This window comes from Sinocyclocheilus anshuiensis, unplaced genomic scaffold, assembly GCF_001515605.1.
Source record: "Sinocyclocheilus anshuiensis isolate Anshui unplaced genomic scaffold, SAMN03320099.WGS_v1.1 scaffold160, whole genome shotgun sequence".
In the NCBI taxonomy this organism is placed as follows: Eukaryota; Metazoa; Chordata; class Actinopteri; order Cypriniformes; family Cyprinidae; genus Sinocyclocheilus; species Sinocyclocheilus anshuiensis.
In genome coordinates, this window is record NW_015554119.1 from 1,725,905 (window position 1) to 1,744,700 (window position 18,796).

General features: G+C 35.6%; 1 protein-coding gene and 1 long non-coding RNA gene across 2 annotated transcripts in view; both read left to right on the forward strand.

Annotated features, from left to right (window-relative positions):
- Positions 1-18,796, forward strand: part of col22a1 (collagen, type XXII, alpha 1) — a 68,445-nt gene that overhangs the window by 33,168 nt on the left and 16,481 nt on the right. Inside the window, exons 13-34 of the mRNA XM_016462398.1 lie at positions 3,116-3,169; positions 3,832-3,885; positions 3,970-4,023; positions 4,452-4,505; positions 4,943-4,987; positions 7,048-7,101; positions 7,292-7,345; positions 7,824-7,859; positions 8,910-8,939; positions 9,018-9,071; positions 9,616-9,669; positions 12,243-12,296; positions 12,833-12,886; positions 13,000-13,053; positions 13,192-13,245; positions 13,407-13,460; positions 13,549-13,593; positions 13,689-13,751; positions 14,095-14,148; positions 16,984-17,025; positions 17,306-17,338; positions 17,629-17,682. Of these exons, the coding sequence (XP_016317884.1) occupies positions 3,116-3,169; positions 3,832-3,885; positions 3,970-4,023; positions 4,452-4,505; positions 4,943-4,987; positions 7,048-7,101; positions 7,292-7,345; positions 7,824-7,859; positions 8,910-8,939; positions 9,018-9,071; positions 9,616-9,669; positions 12,243-12,296; positions 12,833-12,886; positions 13,000-13,053; positions 13,192-13,245; positions 13,407-13,460; positions 13,549-13,593; positions 13,689-13,751; positions 14,095-14,148; positions 16,984-17,025; positions 17,306-17,338; positions 17,629-17,682 (1,104 nt within the window). The remainder of the gene's footprint in view (positions 1-3,115; positions 3,170-3,831; positions 3,886-3,969; positions 4,024-4,451; positions 4,506-4,942; positions 4,988-7,047; positions 7,102-7,291; positions 7,346-7,823; positions 7,860-8,909; positions 8,940-9,017; positions 9,072-9,615; positions 9,670-12,242; positions 12,297-12,832; positions 12,887-12,999; positions 13,054-13,191; positions 13,246-13,406; positions 13,461-13,548; positions 13,594-13,688; positions 13,752-14,094; positions 14,149-16,983; positions 17,026-17,305; positions 17,339-17,628; positions 17,683-18,796) is intronic.
- LOC107669967 (uncharacterized) lies at positions 8,017-8,823 on the forward strand. Its single transcript, XR_001632051.1, has 3 exons — positions 8,017-8,066; positions 8,257-8,310; positions 8,789-8,823. It is a non-coding gene; the product is annotated as an uncharacterized LOC107669967 (long non-coding RNA).

The window sequence follows — 18,796 nt, forward strand, 5'->3', positions numbered from 1 at the left end:
GTGTTGGACAGGTGGTCGGAGCCGTTGGTGAGGTATGTGGGGGTATGTGGAGACACAATGTTTTCCAGAGGTGGCTGGACGAGGAGACTTTAAATTATCCTTTACTTCTTCCACTTGGAAATCGTAACCGTTTAAATAAAGGACGACATCAATCAGCTCGATCAGGGGAAAATAACACGTGGGGAGATCGCAGCGGATTGTATCATCATCCAGCCCCAGCTGGAAACACGCACCAAGAGCGGTGTCGTGCCAGCTAACCTGGTTGGAGAGCTCAAGGAATTCCTCCACATATCTCTCCAACTTCCGACCAACCTGCCGTAAACACCACAGCCTGTCCTCAGCCTCTGTCATCTTGTATAAGGTTTAGTCTTCTGTCACAATGCACTACTGTGAGGAGACAAAGGAGATCCAGAACAGAAATACTCTTTAATGAAACCAAAATAACAGGGAACACACACGTAGCACACGGGGTAGACATTTGAAACTGAACGCAGGACTGAAATACAGGAACTAAATGGGGAACACCTGAAACTAAACGAGGAGATTAATAGGACACAGCTGAAACAAATGGAACTCAAACGGGAACAGGAACAGGAAAACCAAATATGGGCACAAACACGGGAGAAACTGGGTCAAGGAGAGAACATGAGGAACGAAGCACAAGACTGTCCATAGGCGTGACACATAAGACTTTGATTAAAGGGGTCATATTATGCGATTTCAATTTTTCCTTTCTCTTTGGAGTGTTACAAGCTCTTGGTGCATAGCTTTTCAGACCGATGAGCTTTGTAAAAATCGACGCGTTTCAGAAAGGCGGGGCATAGAGGAGAAACAATAATGTACAGTATGTGGAAAATAATGTGTTTTTTTAACTTTAAACCGCATAAACACATTTCAATACATCAAATACACAAAATAATCTTCTTTTTAGCAACATCATATGACCTCTTTAAAATGCTTGATTCATATGGATTTGTTTTACAACGCCTTTTATGCACTGCAAACTGTGATTTTCTTCAGCAGTATTTTTATCGTGCATTCCAATATAAATATCTAAATAGTCTTAAATCAAGATATATTTACTTGAGAAGCACAATGACTTAAGATATTATGTCTTGTTTCAATCGAATTTAAGTGAGTTTATGTTTAAAACAAGAAAAAAAAACTGAATTCAATAGGGATAATTGAATAATTGATAATTGGATAATTGATAAACAAGATTATTATTATTATTATTTTGGTTCATTGGCAGTTTTTATTCTTGTTTTAAGTACAAACTCACTTAATTTTGATCAACATTTCAGAAAATAAGACTTAATACCTTAACCTTTTTGGATGATTCAAGTTTTAGTTGCCTGGACCTTCAATGGAGGGACAGAAACCTTTCAGGTTTCAGTAAAAATATCTTTGTATGTATTTCGAATATTAACCAAAGTTTTATGGGTTTGGAATGACATGCAGGGTGAGAAATCATTTTGGGGTAAAATATCCCTTTAAGTGTGCTGTTACTTTTTTACACTGTTCAAATCATTTTCTTACTCAATATTTTTGTCTTGTTTTACTCAACATTAATTTACTTGAGAAGCTAAATGACAAAATATATTTTGTTGATTGAGTTTATGCATAAAACAAGTAAGAATATCTGTCAGTGTGGTAAGAGAAACTAATTCAAAAGGAAAATTATCATTTTTTCTTCACTGACAGATTTTTTTTTTATAAACATAAACTCACTTAATTTTGATACTTTTTTCAGAAACAATACTTCATATCTTAAGTCACTTTCCTTGTCAAGTAACTGTATCTTGACTTTAGACAAAAATACACAATTTTTTCAAGACAAAAATACTAAGAAACTAATTTTTTACATGGCAGATAAAAAACGAGCTGAAAAATCCCCTAGACTTACAATAAAGGAGGAACCTAAGCCATATGGGCCAGTAAGCAACCCTTCAGAACACCTTAGCATTGTGGCGGCAAGTTTTATGCATGATTTTCAATTGCTTGTGTGTGTATTTCTCGGCGTATATGTGTCAGTGATTTGCATGAGCGTCCATGTGTGTATGTTACTGTGTGTTCATTCTGTGTATGTGAATGTGTGTCTGTGTACTCACATGTGTCACTCACATGTGTTACAGTATAAAGTTAGCTAGCAGCATATGGAGGAGTTGGCTAGTTAAAATGCATGATGCCGCAAATGCATGTTTGTGTTTGAGGTGTTTCTCTGTCTCTAAACCCTGTTATGTGGTCGTTTTGTCAATCCTTTAACACTGAAATGTTGTTTGTTTTGAAGCTGTGGTGCTTTTGAAAAGTTGAGTCATGGTGCACATGCAGAAAAGAGATGTTACAGCATGTTGCAAAGTACTGTTTAATGATATTTTAAGTAACCAGTCTATTGGCTTCAATAGAAAACTTCATTAGAAACTAATTGAAATCAAACAAATTAGCATCCACTATATGCTGACTGGGTTGGCAGCTCTCAAGATTGTGGCCATTTTTTGTGTTACTTTCTCTTGATGGCATTTGTCAGTTATCTGTTGGCTTTATCGAAGTTTGAGAGTGAACTGCAGCATGTGAAGTCATTACTGTAATCAGGTCATAAAAGCTTTTCTCATATACTGTTCGACTCTCAGAATTCCAGAAGATTCCCTGGTGTGCATTAGACGTCTGAAAGGCAAGATTTAATGGCAAAGATTTCTTTAGGTTTCCTTAGTGGTGTTTAGCATTAGAGTGTGATTAATTTTAATGACCAGAAAACTACACTAACTGCTGTTGGCCTCTTTTTGTATTTTTACGATCTCACAAGCCTCTCTTTGTTATATATATATGCTTTTATAATATGTGATTCTTTGAGTACAAAGATGGGAAAACTGGAAATGTCTGATGATCATTTCAAGCAAAAACAGACAGTGAGTTTTTGGTTGGCTGGTTTGATGGTCTTGTTTTAAAAATATTCTTTTGGTTTCTAAGGTCAGATTTTTCACAGGAACGCATTTGGCCCGATTGAACATGTATAACATGCTGAAGGATGAAACGTTTCGGGGCCACTTGTGGCCATGTCCAAAGTCATGTGACATCTTGTTTTAATGCCATGTTGAAATCTTGTCTCTCTCTACAGGGGGACAGCGGCGAGCATGGTGAACCTGGAGCCAGAGGAGAAAGAGGCGAAAGAGTAAGACACACTTGTGTACATGCAATCAACATGAAATGGCATCTGTAGTTAACTTGCACTACCATTCAAAAGTTTGGGGTCTGTAATAGAAAAAGGTTTTGAAAGAACCAAAGTAAAAACAGTAATACTGTGAAATATTATTACAATTTAAAATAATTTGTTTTCTATTTGAATATTTTTTTAAATGTATTTTATTCCTTTTTTTTGGAGACTGTGATGAATAGATAAGTTATAATTTATTTTAAATATATACGTATATAAAAAAAAAAATTAATAAATAAATTTAACAATGTAAAAGTCTTAACTGTTTAGATGATGAATTATGTGATTATAAGAATTATGAAAAAAATAAAAAAATAATTGAAAAAAAACCCCAAACAGTTGAATATTCAGCAGCAGAATATTCAGCAGAAAATACTATAGGGCTGGACTTGTTGTTGTCCTTTAGGTTTGGTTTGTGGATGCTGTGATATTATTGATTTGTTTTAATTCCAGGCAGTGTTGATTACATCAGCAGAAAAGAAAAAAAAATAACTACTTCATTCTGTGCAGTATACAATGAATATTTTATTTACTTATTTATTTATAATCCAATTTTGTCTAAACATTACTGATTCCATAGATGTGTTTATAAGTGGCATTGATATTCATTTAACTTTTAGGTATCAGACGGTTTACCCGGTCTGGGTGGGAAAAACGGCGATAAAGGAGAGAGAGTGAGTGACGAAAAGTTTATTTGCATGTGGTTGAAGGTGTATTTTGATAGTTACAGTCTAATGTCCAATCATATTGATGAACAGGGTGAACAAGGAGTTGCAGGTGAAGCTGGGTTACCTGGACCTCTCGGACCAAAGGTAAGACCTCCTTTAGACAGAAGAGTAAGGATATGCTTGATTAGACTAGTGTATTTGTAATTGTCAATATTAGCCCCAACCCAATATTAGCCCATTTTCAGTCAAAAGAGGCTGTTGTCATTCTAAAAATGATTTAAGATATGATATATCTGCTAAAAAAAAAGTTTAAAATTACACCTTTAAAATTAATTGTCTTGTTGATGTCACTTAAAATCAAATCAACATCGAATCTAAAAGCAGCAGTAAATAATGCAGTAAACTCTCTATTGTATGTCATTGTAGATTTCATTGTGTTTGCTGTGGGTATTTTCTCGGCATTATTTTCTTTGTTTTATCACTTTTTGGTGAGAAGCTTATTTCTGACATTGCTAGGTGTTCTCATGTCGTTTTTAACATGATCTGGCCTTTTTGACCTTTTTTTTATTCAGGGTATCCAAGGTGATGCTGGTCCACCTGGAGCACCGGGTGCTCAAGGGGCGTCTGTAAGTATGACCTGTGTGTTTAAGCCATGCACTGATGATTATGAAAGCCTTCAGAGTATTGCAATAGAAATGTACTTATGACTTTATCAATAATTGCTACTTTATATTTCACAATCACAACTTGATTTCTCTTAAAAGCATCTTAATATCTAACAATTGTGACTTTACTTCTTATTTTACATAATTTTTTTCTCACAATAACCTTATTTTATCATTTTTTAATTTAGCATTTTATTGCATTTTTTAAATTTATTTAATTATTTTTTTTTTTTTAGGTTGAAACTGGCTTCAATAGATGATCACTTCAGTAGAAACAAATTGAAATGAAGACTGCATCTGCAATTTTGTGTTATACCTGTTCAGGACAGATCGTAGTGTGGCCAGTGTTCTTCTCTGTGAAGTTTGTAATATGTTGAATGTGGTATGTTTTTCATCAGGGTGTCACTGGAGTTAAAGGAGACAAAGGAGCTTCCGGAGAAAGGGTAAGGGATGACTGACACCTGTCAATCATAACCAACTGTTACCACAAACATCATTGCTTAGGCTCAGTGTTAGTATTAAGCATTAAACATTGGAATGTCCCGCACTGTTTGTACTACAGACGTGAATGATTCCTAAAATCATGCAGCAGAGGTTTTGCATGCACAGCACTCACATCGTCTTGAGAAAATGTAAAAATCTAGTTTAGTCTGTCAATGCAGACCACCTTCAGCCCACTAAGAGGCCTGGGACAATGTTCCCGCTTGTCTTCCCCTTGTCAGCACCCCTGTTTTAGTTTTGATGCTTTGGAATAACTTGGATGGAGCCCAAAGTACTGTACATACCTGTCAGATCCAAACACTACAGAGGGATTATTTCTACAGAGTGAATGCAGGCAGACTAATAACTCAAACAGATGTCTCAGTGCTGATGCAGACTCCGTATATCCTGTTCTGTGGGGGCGTTGTGCTGTAGACGGGTCTTAGAACAGTGTGACACGGTAGAGCATCGACGTCATTCTTCAGTCTGTCTGACGGTCCACCCCCGCACGCACACAGAGAGCTTTTAAGACAAATTTGACTTTCCTGAAACTTCGAAGTTAAAGATGAAGCAAATTTGCACCACTAGTGTCACAAAAAGGAACTGCTAAAATAATGATTGCTTTCATACAGGTTTATGTCACTCCTCGTCTGTCATTGGTTGGCAAACAGACAGCTCCGCCCCAAACTGACGCCATTGGTTGAGCCGATGTTCGTATTTGGCTGGTTGGGATGCTCAAACAAACAATATTTTAGAACTATTTACAGCTATTTTATAATGTTAAATGTTTTAACATGGGGAAAATAAGCTTAGTTTTGGCAAAAAAAATCATTACTTTTAAGAAAGAATGCTGGTAATTCAGTGCAAGTGGAGCAAATGGATATATTGTTAGAACCAATGCATGGTTCATTGAAACAGGAAATATCAGATTATGCTTTTTTTTGAGAATGGCTTTTCATTTGAACTCAAATGGCCTTGAATTCAAAATACATCATATAAACGCATCCACCATCTGTTATATTTCCTGAATTTCTGACCTGAAAAAGCAGGCACTGCATAGTGGATATTGCACGTTTTTGTCATGTTACAGTCACATTTCCATCCCGTCAGTCCGTTTCCTGCTGCTGTTTTCTGTATTAAAATCAAAGCACCTGTCTAGACAAGCATACATAATTTAAAGTTAAAAGAGTAGTTCATCCAAAAAATGAAGATGTCATTCCAAACCTGTATGCTGTTTATGGGACATAAAATTAGAATCTGGGAATAAAAATAGGGACTTTGGATGTGACATACTATTGTAATCAGAATTAATTGTGCTCCTAAATACAGAACACTATATGTACAGAGCAAATTGCATATGTGTTATACTATAATATTAATTTATCAAGATGACTTTCATGAAATTATCATTGCACAATTGGAAGCAGAATACATTTATTAAATATTATTAAATGATACAATTAAATATTGCATATACAGTACTTTTCAAAAGTTTGGGGACAGTAAGATTTTTAACTGTTTTTAAAATAATTTTATTATGCTCACCAAGGCTGCATTTATTTGATCAAAATGATAGTAAAAACAGTAATATTGTGAAATATTATTACAATTTAAAATGTAATTATTCCTGTGAAGATAAAGCTGAATTTTCAGCATAATTACTCCAGTCTTCAGTGTCACATGATCCTTCAGAAATCATTCTAATATGCTGATTTGCTGCGCAACAAACATTTTTTATTATTATCAATGTTGAAAAGAGTTGTGCTGCTTCATATTTTTGTGGAAACCATTATACTTTTTTCAGGATTCTTTGATGAATAGAAAGTTCAAAAGAACAGCATTTATTGCAAATAGAGATCTTTTGTAACATTATAAATGTCTTTACTGTCACTTTTGATCCATTTAATGTGTCCTTGCAGTATAAAAATATTAATTTCTTTGAAAAAATCTTACTGACCCCACATTTTTGAACGGTAATATTAATTGTCCATTCGATGACGTCTCACTTTCAAATGTTGTTTAGGGTGAACCAGGTTTAGACGGGTTCCCAGGGAAACCAGGTCTTCTAGGAAAAGACGTAAGTATTCTGAGCGTTTTATAATGTATATCATATATAATGTATATCATTTGTCATGTACCATTTTGCGCAGCATGCATGCACACTGAATGAAGAAGATATTAATGTGAGCTTGTGTCATGTTTTGCTTAGGTCTAAGTATACGTTTTACCTAAATGACCTCTCTTTCTTTCATTTTCTCTAAAACCAGGGCCCTAGGGGGCTGACTGGTGCTCCTGGTGCAAGTGGAGTCAAAGGAGCAAAGGTAAAGAGACACTCATTGCTTGTTTGAGACACCCATTGCTCGGCTTTGAAAGATCTGGGCAAGTTTTTTATTCACCCTCAATTTGTTCTAGACCCATATGAAGGCATTTGTATGTTTCCTTTTGTATTTCTTAGATAATTGACTCAGATATATTTGACTCTTCCTTATTTCCCATAAAACCCTCAAAACACATATATCTTTCTTGGAAAATGATAGTTTTGTATCATATGTCTCACACTCATCCATAAAGACGCCCATTCAAAAAATCAGCCAAGGCTGTATCATTTAATCGCTCACTCGCCGTCCCGCACACACTTTCAGGAACTTATTCCCAAAGGAAATGACAAATACTGCTTAGTCTGTACTGCAAATATTAGACAATTCCACTCCAGTTTAACTCCACTTAGAATATCAAATCACTGTGGTATTTTAACTGCTGAATAAATCCTGTCAAATGCAATGCTGTGTTTGTTGATAGGGTGAACGAGGTCCTGCTGGATTACCTGGTGATGCGGTTAAATGTCTTTACTGTCACTTTTGATCCATTTAATGTGTCCTTGCAGTATAAAAATATTAATTTCTTTGAAAAAATCTTACTGACCCCACATTTTTGAACGGTAATATTAATTGTCCATTCGATGACGTCTCACTTTCAAATGTTGTTTAGGGTGAACCAGGTTTAGACGGGTTCCCAGGGAAACCAGGTCTTCTAGGAAAAGACGTAAGTATTCTGAGCGTTTTATAATGTATATCATATATAATGTATATCATTTGTCATGTACCATTTTGCGCAGCATGCATGCACACTGAATGAAGAAGATATTAATGTGAGCTTGTGTCATGTTTTGCTTAGGTCTAAGTATACGTTTTACCTAAATGACCTCTCTTTCTTTCATTTTCTCTAAAACCAGGGCCCTAGGGGGCTGACTGGTGCTCCTGGTGCAAGTGGAGTCAAAGGAGCAAAGGTAAAGAGACACTCATTGCTTGTTTGAGACACCCATTGCTCGGCTTTGAAAGATCTGGGCAAGTTTTTTATTCACCCTCAATTTGTTCTAGACCCATATGAAGGCATTTGTATGTTTCCTTTTGTATTTCTTAGATAATTGACTCAGATATATTTGACTCTTCCTTATTTCCCATAAAACCCTCAAAACACATATATCTTTCTTGGAAAATGATAGTTTTGTATCATATGTCTCACACTCATCCATAAAGACGCCCATTCAAAAAATCAGCCAAGGCTGTATCATTTAATCGCTCACTCGCCGTCCCGCACACACTTTCAGGAACTTATTCCCAAAGGAAATGACAAATACTGCTTAGTCTGTACTGCAAATATTAGACAATTCCACTCCAGTTTAACTCCACTTAGAATATCAAATCACTGTGGTATTTTAACTGCTGAATAAATCCTGTCAAATGCAATGCTGTGTTTGTTGATAGGGTGAACGAGGTCCTGCTGGATTACCTGGTGATGCGGTAAGACGTTTGATTCATTAACTTATTTGATCACATTGTAAAACAGATGTGAGATGCTCATTGCTTCATCTGTGTTTTTCCTCAGGTTCAGCTGGCAGGACTGAAGGGGGAGACTGTAAGTGTTGAGAAGATGAGTCTTGAACCTTGCTTCTGTTGATCATACTCATAACTGGGTGTGTGTTTGTGTTTTCAGGGTGTTCCTGGTGAACGAGGACCCCCGGGAGCGGACGGCTCCCCTGGACCTCCTGTAAGATACATTTTGTGATTTAATGCTCTTTCAAACAAGTTGTATTGTTTTAAAGATGCATATTAAAGAAGAAAAGTGAAGTTAGTTCTGAGAAAAGCTCCTGATCTTTTCCTCCCATCTGGGCACAGACTCAGTGATTATTTTAAACTGCACATTTTAGATTAAATCAGTTTAAGTAAATGGTTGGCAATGGCTTTATGGCGCTATTTTAATAGGTTGGAAATGTGTCAAGGAGTGAGGTAATTAGTGTCATATTGTTCGATTCTGTGTTTGTGTCAATGTGTAAGCACTTATGTGGATGTACTTATAGATTTATATGGCACATTTCCACTCTGTGACAAACAGAATGGACAAAGTTAAACTCAAACATTGAGACTTTTTTAATGAGGCTCAAGTGTCCAGATAATTTTTAGGGTCATTGTATATCATAAATATCCCATTCATGGTCTGTTTGTGAAAAAGAAGCATAATTTCTGCTCTGTCTGCTTTTGTTGTGTACTTCACTGTTTTTGATTAGCCTATTGTTTATGCTGTTTTTGTTCAGGGCCCACCTGGACCTACAGGTTTGCCCGGTGAGCTGGGTGAGAATGGACCAAGGGTAGGACATTTGTATTCTATTGTAACAGTCCATCTCGGCTGTTTTTAATGGAGATGTAAAATGTTCTGTGGTAACCATAGAGACTGACTGGAAAGTGCGGATCTCAGTGCATGTTCTGGTGCTTTTGAGAGCTCTGCGGGGTCAGATTAAAGAGAGGAGCTCATTAGGAAGAGAGATAGGAGATGTTCAAATGGCCTGACGCTCTCAGATGCCCTCGAACTGATGAGGTGACAGCATCATTAAAATGTTCTCGGAATACTTGAAAACATTGTTTCTTGCCAAAAATAATAATGGTATTTGGATAACAGCTCCAAAAAGGGAAAAAAAAGAGGAAAAAATCAAGCAAACTGAAAAAGTTGTATGTATTAAAATGAAAATTCTGTCTTTATTTACTCACCCTAATGTTGTACCAAATCAATATGACTTACTTTCTTCAGTGATCCACAAAAGATGTTTAGCATAGTGTTGTTAGTTAACTAAAGCCATTTAAAAACCGTTTTGTTAACTGAAATAAAATAAAATATAAATATTAAATGGAAAATGAAATATTGCCTTTGCTATTACCTGAAATAAGTTTCACCCTATAAAGACTACTGTATCATAATTGATATGCAAATTTCTACGGCCTCAAAATGATCAACATGATCAAAACTTTGCTGAAAAAAAGGTTTTACACGATTTACTACATGCCTTCTGTTATCTGATTAATAGTTTATACGTTTTTAACAAGCAAAAATGCCTTTTAATATAATTCTAAGAGCGTCCCTCTTCAGGTTGTGGAACACGCGTGCGTCATTTTGCTGTGAAATCTTCACTGATTTTTATGAAGTAAATGTAAAAATAACTTTTGTTAGTTTTATTTTGAGATGACCGCTTGCTAGACTTTTTAAGTTTACTATCCATACAGAATTTCTATATTTTATAATAAAAAAATAATAATAATAATTTCAATGTTATTCAGAGGCCCCTCAGAGGAATATATATTTTGTGTGTGTGTGTGCGTGTGTGCGTGTACGTATATATAGATAGATAGATAGATAGATAGATAGATAGATAGAGTCATATTGACTACTTTTTTATGACTTTTTGTCCTTGCAATTGTGAATTTTCTTTTTGGGTGCACAGTTCCTGGGTCTCAGTGTTGTAGCTCAGCAGGGTTGCAGGTGTTCTGAATGTAGCCCTCGTTCTCTCTGTCCCAGTGGAAAACACTGTCAGGAGCTCTTAAAGAGATCTTGCGCTCAGCTCAGAAACGCAGCGGGTGGCGCTTGAGTGAGTGTAGAATGACACACAACTGCAGAATGGCAGGAAGCCCTGAGTGAGACACTAAAAAGTGTTTCTCTCTCTCTTTTTTACTCTATTTTAAGCTCTTATCGCTGTAATACCCCCCACCCGTAATACAATCAAAATTGTTTTTTTTTTGTGGCATTTAGTCAACGTTTAAAAGCTTTGAGCCCATGTATATGCAAGTGTTCTCTAGATTGAATGTATCCCTAAAACCGACGAGCAATAGCAAGTAGCAAATCATAGTCTGTGACTGTGACCATAAATATAGGCTATGGGCTATTTTTATTAAGAAAATATGAGCCCTTCTATGTCGGGCCCCTCCTGTTTCTGTTGGAAATATATCAACACAGGAAAGGAAACTTCGCTCATAGGATCTTAAATATTGTTGTTTACTTTACAATTGCAATAAGTGTGATTTGACCTGTTTGTCCAGCAGAGGGCACTGCAATACTTTTTATGTGCCTCTAATGGATGGAAGGTTTCAGTCATTAAAGACATCAGATAGAAAGGTCATAAACTCTTCCTGACCTCTCACATGGAATTCATTTTTGTCTATTATTAGTATGGAAATTTTGACTGATTAACTGAAATTTGAAGTAAGGGGGGGGGGAAACCCCATAGTGAAAAAAATGGATAAATTAAAAGTGTTTGAATCAGAATAAAGTCTGATATTATCTTATCAATCAGACCAAGTGATTAAAAAACTGAAATGAATTATTATTATTATTATTATTATTATTTTATTTTTACATTTTATTTTACTTTATAAAATATATCCTTACTCCATATTCCTTATTATCTTTTAATTTATTTTAAGTACTATATTATTTTTATTTATTATTATTATTTATATATATATATATATATATATATATATATATATATGAGATATCGTTGTATTTCATAAGGAAGTATTAACTGTAAAACCACTTTGAAATTATATTTATTATGAAAAGTGCTATATAAATAAATCTGAATTGAATCAAAATATTTTTTTCTTTAGGTTAATAGGTTAAATCTATCAGTGAGTAAAAAAAGATGCTATTAACTTAACACAAATATTTTTTCTTTAGTATGATATAAGTCTTTAGTCGATATAAATGACAATTATTCAACATATTTTAACAGATTCACCTTACAATATTATCTGCTCTTATAAAGATGGCTATATATTTTTATTTTATATATATATATATATATATATATATATATATATATGAAATATCTCTTTATTCCTTATCTGCTTTTACCTAACACAGACTCACGAGACATCGTCTTTGTTTCTCCAGGGTAAAAAAGGTGATGCAGGATTGCCGGGAGTTGATGGTCTTCCAGGACCACCTGTAAGAACCACCAGAACATTCATTCTTAGCCTGAGTCAAGCTCTTTGCCCTTTATTTTTCCTGTCAAGTGTGGTTTTATGTTTGGAATGGAATACTAACAAACTGCTTACCGTATACAGTATTTTACAGCAGAATGCAACAGTAAATATTGTAGCGATCGAATAAGTGAAAAGACAAACGCATAACACACTTTTCAGACTTGCTATAATATTTTAACAAATAGTAGGTCACTTATGTATTTCATGCATATGGAAACTTAGTATGCTATGCAAAAACAGTATGAATATTATGACTATATGGCATTCTCAACATTATTATCTTAATGAAAAAGTCTCGAGTCATTTCAGAGTAACAGTGAGCTCTAGTGGTTACCAGAAGGCAAAACACATGCAGTGATCAAATAATATAATGATAACATAATATTGGTACATTTTAGTAAAATAAATTGTGAATGCATTGATTGCAGAGAACTATTAAAATGCAATTGAATTTCAAATGTCAACATTTCAAGTTTTATTTCTGTGTTTTGTTTTTAGGGTCCTCAGGGGCCTTCTGGGCCTCCTGGGAGCCCTGGACAAACGGGACCTCCAGTATGTTTACATGCAACAAAATAATACTGTTTCTGTTCATTTTTATTTGCGAACTGAACTACAGCCACAGAACATTAGCAGATGATATTAAATTCATCTGTTTGTTCACATAGGGATTACCTGGTGAAATCGGCTTCTCAGGAAAACCAGGAGAACCAGGAAAACCGGTGAGTCCCTATGACATTACCATAAGAACTCAAACATACTGTCCACACACTTTAATAACCTGTTGCCCTATTAACTCAACACTCATTTTTAGTGCAAAGAAACTTGAAGCAATGATTTTAACGGTAATTATTTTTCAGGGCCTGCCAGGAAAAGATGGATTAGATGGTTTCCCTGGAAATGATGCCGAGAAGGTTAGAGCTGTTTTAATGAGGCAAACTGTGAACTCAGTTCTGTGGAGGCAGAACTTCATCATTTCTAAACCCATCTAAAGGCCAGATCTGCTTTTTGAGCTTTTCATTTGTGTTTTTGTTGCACTGCAGTCTGTTTTTAATTATTTTGTATTTCTGTTTAGGGGCAAAGAGGAGAACCCGGACAGGACGGCTTCCCTGGTAAACCAGGACCTAAGGTAAAGGGTGACTAGTGCTTTAAGATCTGGGTTGGAAATCCAATTTTTTTTACCCCATCACCAATGCCAGTTTATCTCTCTCTCTCAGGGAGATGAAGGCCCTCCAGGACCACGAGGACCTCCTGGTGAACGGGTGCGGGAAGTAAAACTTAAAACAGCCTTGACAGAGTCTTGACAGAAGGACACATGACACAACTGTCTTTCTCTTTGTGTCTTGTTCTGTCTCAGGGAGAGCCTGGTTTGCCTGGAGAGCTCGGCCCAGTGGGACCCAAAGGAGAGAGAGGAGGCCAAGTAAGACAGAACTATACGGACATAATTATATGCTGTTTTCAAGTCAAAATCAGATGGTCTATTGATTAACAGAATCAATAGACATTGATATGTGAAAATATCACTCTTCTGTAGAAAAAACACTCCTGCTGCGAGAACCATCATCTATTCACTTGGGTGCTTCTCATAAAAAACATGTTCAGCCAATATTTCACTGCAAAGATTGTGAGAAAAAGATAAGAAATCATGTTCTGCATGAGACGGACTAATTTTCAATCTTATTAATGTTAGTTTACGCATAGTTTGTATGTAGTTTTGTTTGAGACATTTTTTGTCAGATTTCATCCCTCCATCTCTCTTGTAGGGAGAGAGAGGAAAAGATGGACTTACTGGCTCGAAAGGAGAGAAAGGAGACAAGGTGAGAGACAAGAGAAAGTTTAAAAATGCAGATAGTGATTATTTTATTATAAAGTATTAGTCAAAAGGTTGGACACAGAGTTAATGAAATAGTTTTTTTGTGATTTAAAAAAAACTTAATATAAAGGCTTATGATTAAATAATTGAAATGTACATATACATTATATAAAGAAAAATAGTTTACCTTTATGAATCCACTATTGAACAGTAGTGTGTATAGTTATTTCATAGTTTGGATTAATTAATATTAAGTGTCAGCTGGATTAGAGACCTGCTCCCGCGAGACCCGACACAACAGAGCGGCGCGGGACAAGATGGGCGAGTGCTGGTGCGAGCGAGTAGACACTTGTGTGTGTGGGATGCGGGAGAATAAAATGATTCACGGGACTCCCGCAAAATAGAAATATCTAAACATAAAATATCTAAAACAAATAAATTGTTATTCATCTATTGCACAAAAGCAACATGTACCAATATAAAATATAAACGATTAACAGGTGCAAGCGTATGCAGAGTTTCTATTTAGGCTATAAAACGTGTTTGCAGCGTTGAGCAATGCAGTGCTGAAATTTGCGTGCTCACGAATCTTCTCATTATAACACTCGAATTGTTGACATTATGAAAGATTCATTATGCATATATTTATTGTGTTATAACAGAGATTTGTGAGATTGCGATGAACTGAGATGTCTTTTAGAGATTATAAATGCAGCGCTCTTTGCTGGCATTCTGCATGCCAAACCATGCACGCAGCAGCCGCTTGCTTTAGTTAAAAATAACAGTGTTCTGTGAATGTTGATGCTTTAATAGCAAATATTTATCAGGAGCGTGTATGCTGGGATTTCATAAATTTCATGGAGAAAAAAGTAACGTAACTGGTAATGTAACTAATTACTAATTACTTTTGAAATAAAGTAATCAGAACAGTAACATGATTACTTTTAAAAGGAATAATCAGTAATTTAATTACATTTTCAGAGTAACTTGCCCAACACTGTTACCGACTCCCTTGGTTAAAGCTGGTTTACCTTTTCTTTCCTCTTTAATCCCAGACATCATGCATGCTTCACTTCTTTCTGGTACTGTCCCTACTGCATTTAAAACTGCAGTGATAACACCCACTCTCAAGAAACCGGAGACTGACTCAAATAACTTTGATAATTATCGTCCTATTTAGAATCTGCCGTTTTTGTCAAAAATTATTGAAAAGATTGTTGCTCCCCAGCTCCGTGGTCATCTTTCTAGTAATAGTTTATATGAGCAGTTCCAATCAGGGTTTCGTTCTTATCACAGTGTCGAGACTGCACTTGTAAAGATATCCAATGATTTATTACTAGCTGCTGATTCTGGACTTTTATCAATACTTATACTTCTTGATCTTAGTGCAGCTTTTGATACTGTTTCACACTCCATACTCTTAAGTAGATTGGAATCTATTGGAATTACTGGTACGGCATTATGTTGGTTTCGTTCCTATCTCACAGACCGCATGCAATTTCTGCAACTCAAACAGTTTAAATCAAAATCAACTTATATTGTCACCGGTGTTCCACAGGGTTCTGTTTTGAGACCTCTTCAGGTTCTTATCTACCTTTTACCTATTGGCACCATTTTTTAGGAAATATGGTATTCATTTCCATTGTTATGCTGATGACACCCAACTTTATCTGTCTTCTAAACCTTCCTCAAAGTTTCCTCCTTCTGCTCTTCTCAAGTGTCTTGATAAATTAAAAACTTGGTTTTCAAGTAATTTTCTCAAATTAAATAATAGTAAAACAGAAATTCTTCTTGTTGGTACAAAAACCACAATAGATAAGTCAAACATTTCCTCTGTGATAAGAGACAATTGTCCTGTTCCTCTGTCTAATCAGGTTAAAAGTTTGGGTGTAATCCTCGATAAAACTTTGTTGTTTGAAGCTCATTTAACACTAACAGTGTTACCCGTTCTGCATTCTTTCATATTAGGAATATCAATTGTCTGCGTCCTGTCCTTTGACTGAAGAGTACTGCTACTCTTGTGCATGCTCTTGTAACATCATGAATCGACTATTGTAATGCTTTGTTTTATGGGCTTCCTTCCAAATCACTTCACAAACTACAGCCTGTACAAAATGCTGCTGCTCGAGTTATTACCAAAACTTCCATCTTTGAACACATCTCTCCTGTTCTACAAAATTTGCACTGGCTCCCAGTTAAATTCCGTGTACATTTTAAAATTTTACTTTTAACCTACAAAGCACTCAACAACTTGGCTCCTTCATATCTCTTGGATCTTCTTCATATACACACTCCTTCTCGCATTTTAAGATCTGCTTCTGCACTTACGCTTGTTCTCCCATGCACTCGGACAACTTCCATGGGGTCATGAGCTTTTGGTTATGCGACTCCCCTTTTATGGAAATCACTTCCTGTAGAAGTTTGCAATAGTTGTCTTCCGGTCTTTAAATCTCGTCTTAAAACTTATTTGTTTAGGCAGGCTTTTATTTGATTTTATGTCTGTTTGTTGTATTGGCTTCTATTGTTTAATGTTATTGTTTTACTCTGTTTTATGGACTTTGTAAGGTGACCTTGAGTGCCATGAAAGGCGCCTATAAATAAAATGCATAATAATAATAATAATAATAATAGGTCACATCTGTGTAATGATATTTGCTATATCAACATTATAGCATTCTACAGTAAAGACATTTTTGACCATAAGTTGCTGTAGGTTTCACACATTCAGGATTAAACTGTCAGCGATGGTTTCCTGAGGGCATGAGGTCGTTAATGAGATAATTAACATGCTGACAGGACAAGGATATAACCTCTCTGTTACTGTTTTCCAATCATACAGGGTGAGATTGGCCCCAGGGGTCCAGCCGGGGTCCCAGGGAATGTGAGTACAGATGATACTTAAATATGTATACAAATATATATCTATATGAATATACAATTATAGGTGATTTAATTAATGATAATAATAACAGTTGATATCTGATGTAAGTAATAAATCAGATAAATGAGAATAGACTAGACATTTCTTTTTCTTTTTTTGTATTTAATCATGTATTATGTATTGATTCTGCTGATGCTCTGTTTATTGATGAATGTGGCTTTTAATTCACAGTATTGTATTACAGTATTATTTCACAGTGATATGTTTTCATTTTCTTTAGGTGGCCAATGTGATTCCTGAACCTGGTGAACCGGTAAGCCATCAGTTTTGTCTTGATTTTGAGCTTATTTTGAGTAATAAAATATATTTTGTATAATACATTGTATTTTAAAATATCATATTTTGAGAATAGTTTGTTAATAGATATTTTGAGTGTATCTATTAACATAATCATCTTACAAATTTTTCTTAAAGTGTGGTTGTGCCATCTTTCTTGAAACTAAATGCCACTTGGTTTGATATTTTGTTATTTAATCCATTCATTTTTTTAAGCGTATGTGTATTTACTGTATATTCATGTAGATTTACTGTTTTTATCTTTAGGGTAAGCCGGGAGAGAAGGGAGAGAAAGGAGATCAAGGAAAACCAGGCGAGATGGTGAGCTGTTATTGTTTCCGACACTTACGAATTATTTTTATGTGTAATTAAGAAAACCTTGCAGTTTGTACAACCCATCACAAGAGGGCAGAAGAGAGTGAAGGTTGAATTACTAGTCTCTTGTGCCTCTGAAAATGATTTCATTTATAGCATCATGTTACTGTCACTAGTGCCTTCGTAATGCAGACATAATGAAGTCTGCTGTCAGTTTGAAGAATCACGAGGCAAATCCACCTGAAAGGAACAGCGAAATATGTGCATTTCAGTTCTGAGTGAGAACAGCCACTTGAAGTGTTTTACGCATTAGCTGTCATTAGATATTAAGGGATTCAGTGCTGCATAAGGGAATATAAATAAACCTGAAGGTCAGGGATGTCGCAGCACATCAGTTGATATTATGTACCTCTGCTGGCTCACATTAAATCCACCATTTTGCTATTGGAAGATTTTGCCGGTGAAGGTGCCTTTTTGCCCCAAGCTATAAAAAAAGCAGATCTCGACCATCTGTCCACAGATCAGTGCAGTTCCATTAATTGTGAAAAATGCCCAAGCAGTGTGTTATTTAAATATTTACTGTAGCTGTTAAAGATAATAATAATAATTTACTGATGCTAAATTGTTGACATAGCCAAAATGAGCTTTTTTTTTTTGCATATTTGTGACCCTGGACCACAAAACCTTAAAGGGGTCATATGATGCTTTTTTAAATATCATTATTTTGCGTATTTGGTGTAACAGAATATGTTGACATGCTTTAATGTTCAAAAAACACATTATTTTTCAAATACTGTACATTATTGTAGGTCCTCTATGCCCCGCCTCTCTCAAACGCTTCGTTTTCTACAAAGTCCCTCCTTCCGACAAGCGCAGTCTGCTCTGATTGGCCAGCTGACCCAGTGCATTGTGATTGGCCGAACACCGCAAGCACTCGTCGGAAATGTAACGCCCCTTACCATAATCGCGAGCTTCATCTTTCAAAATAAATGTAAAGACAGTAAATAATGTAATTAGTTTTACCATCAGTTCAAGCCCGAAAGGGGAACAGACACAGTAATGATGCAGTACACAAGCCGCGGTTAAGACAGCTGACTCTACTGTGATGTGACAGTACCTC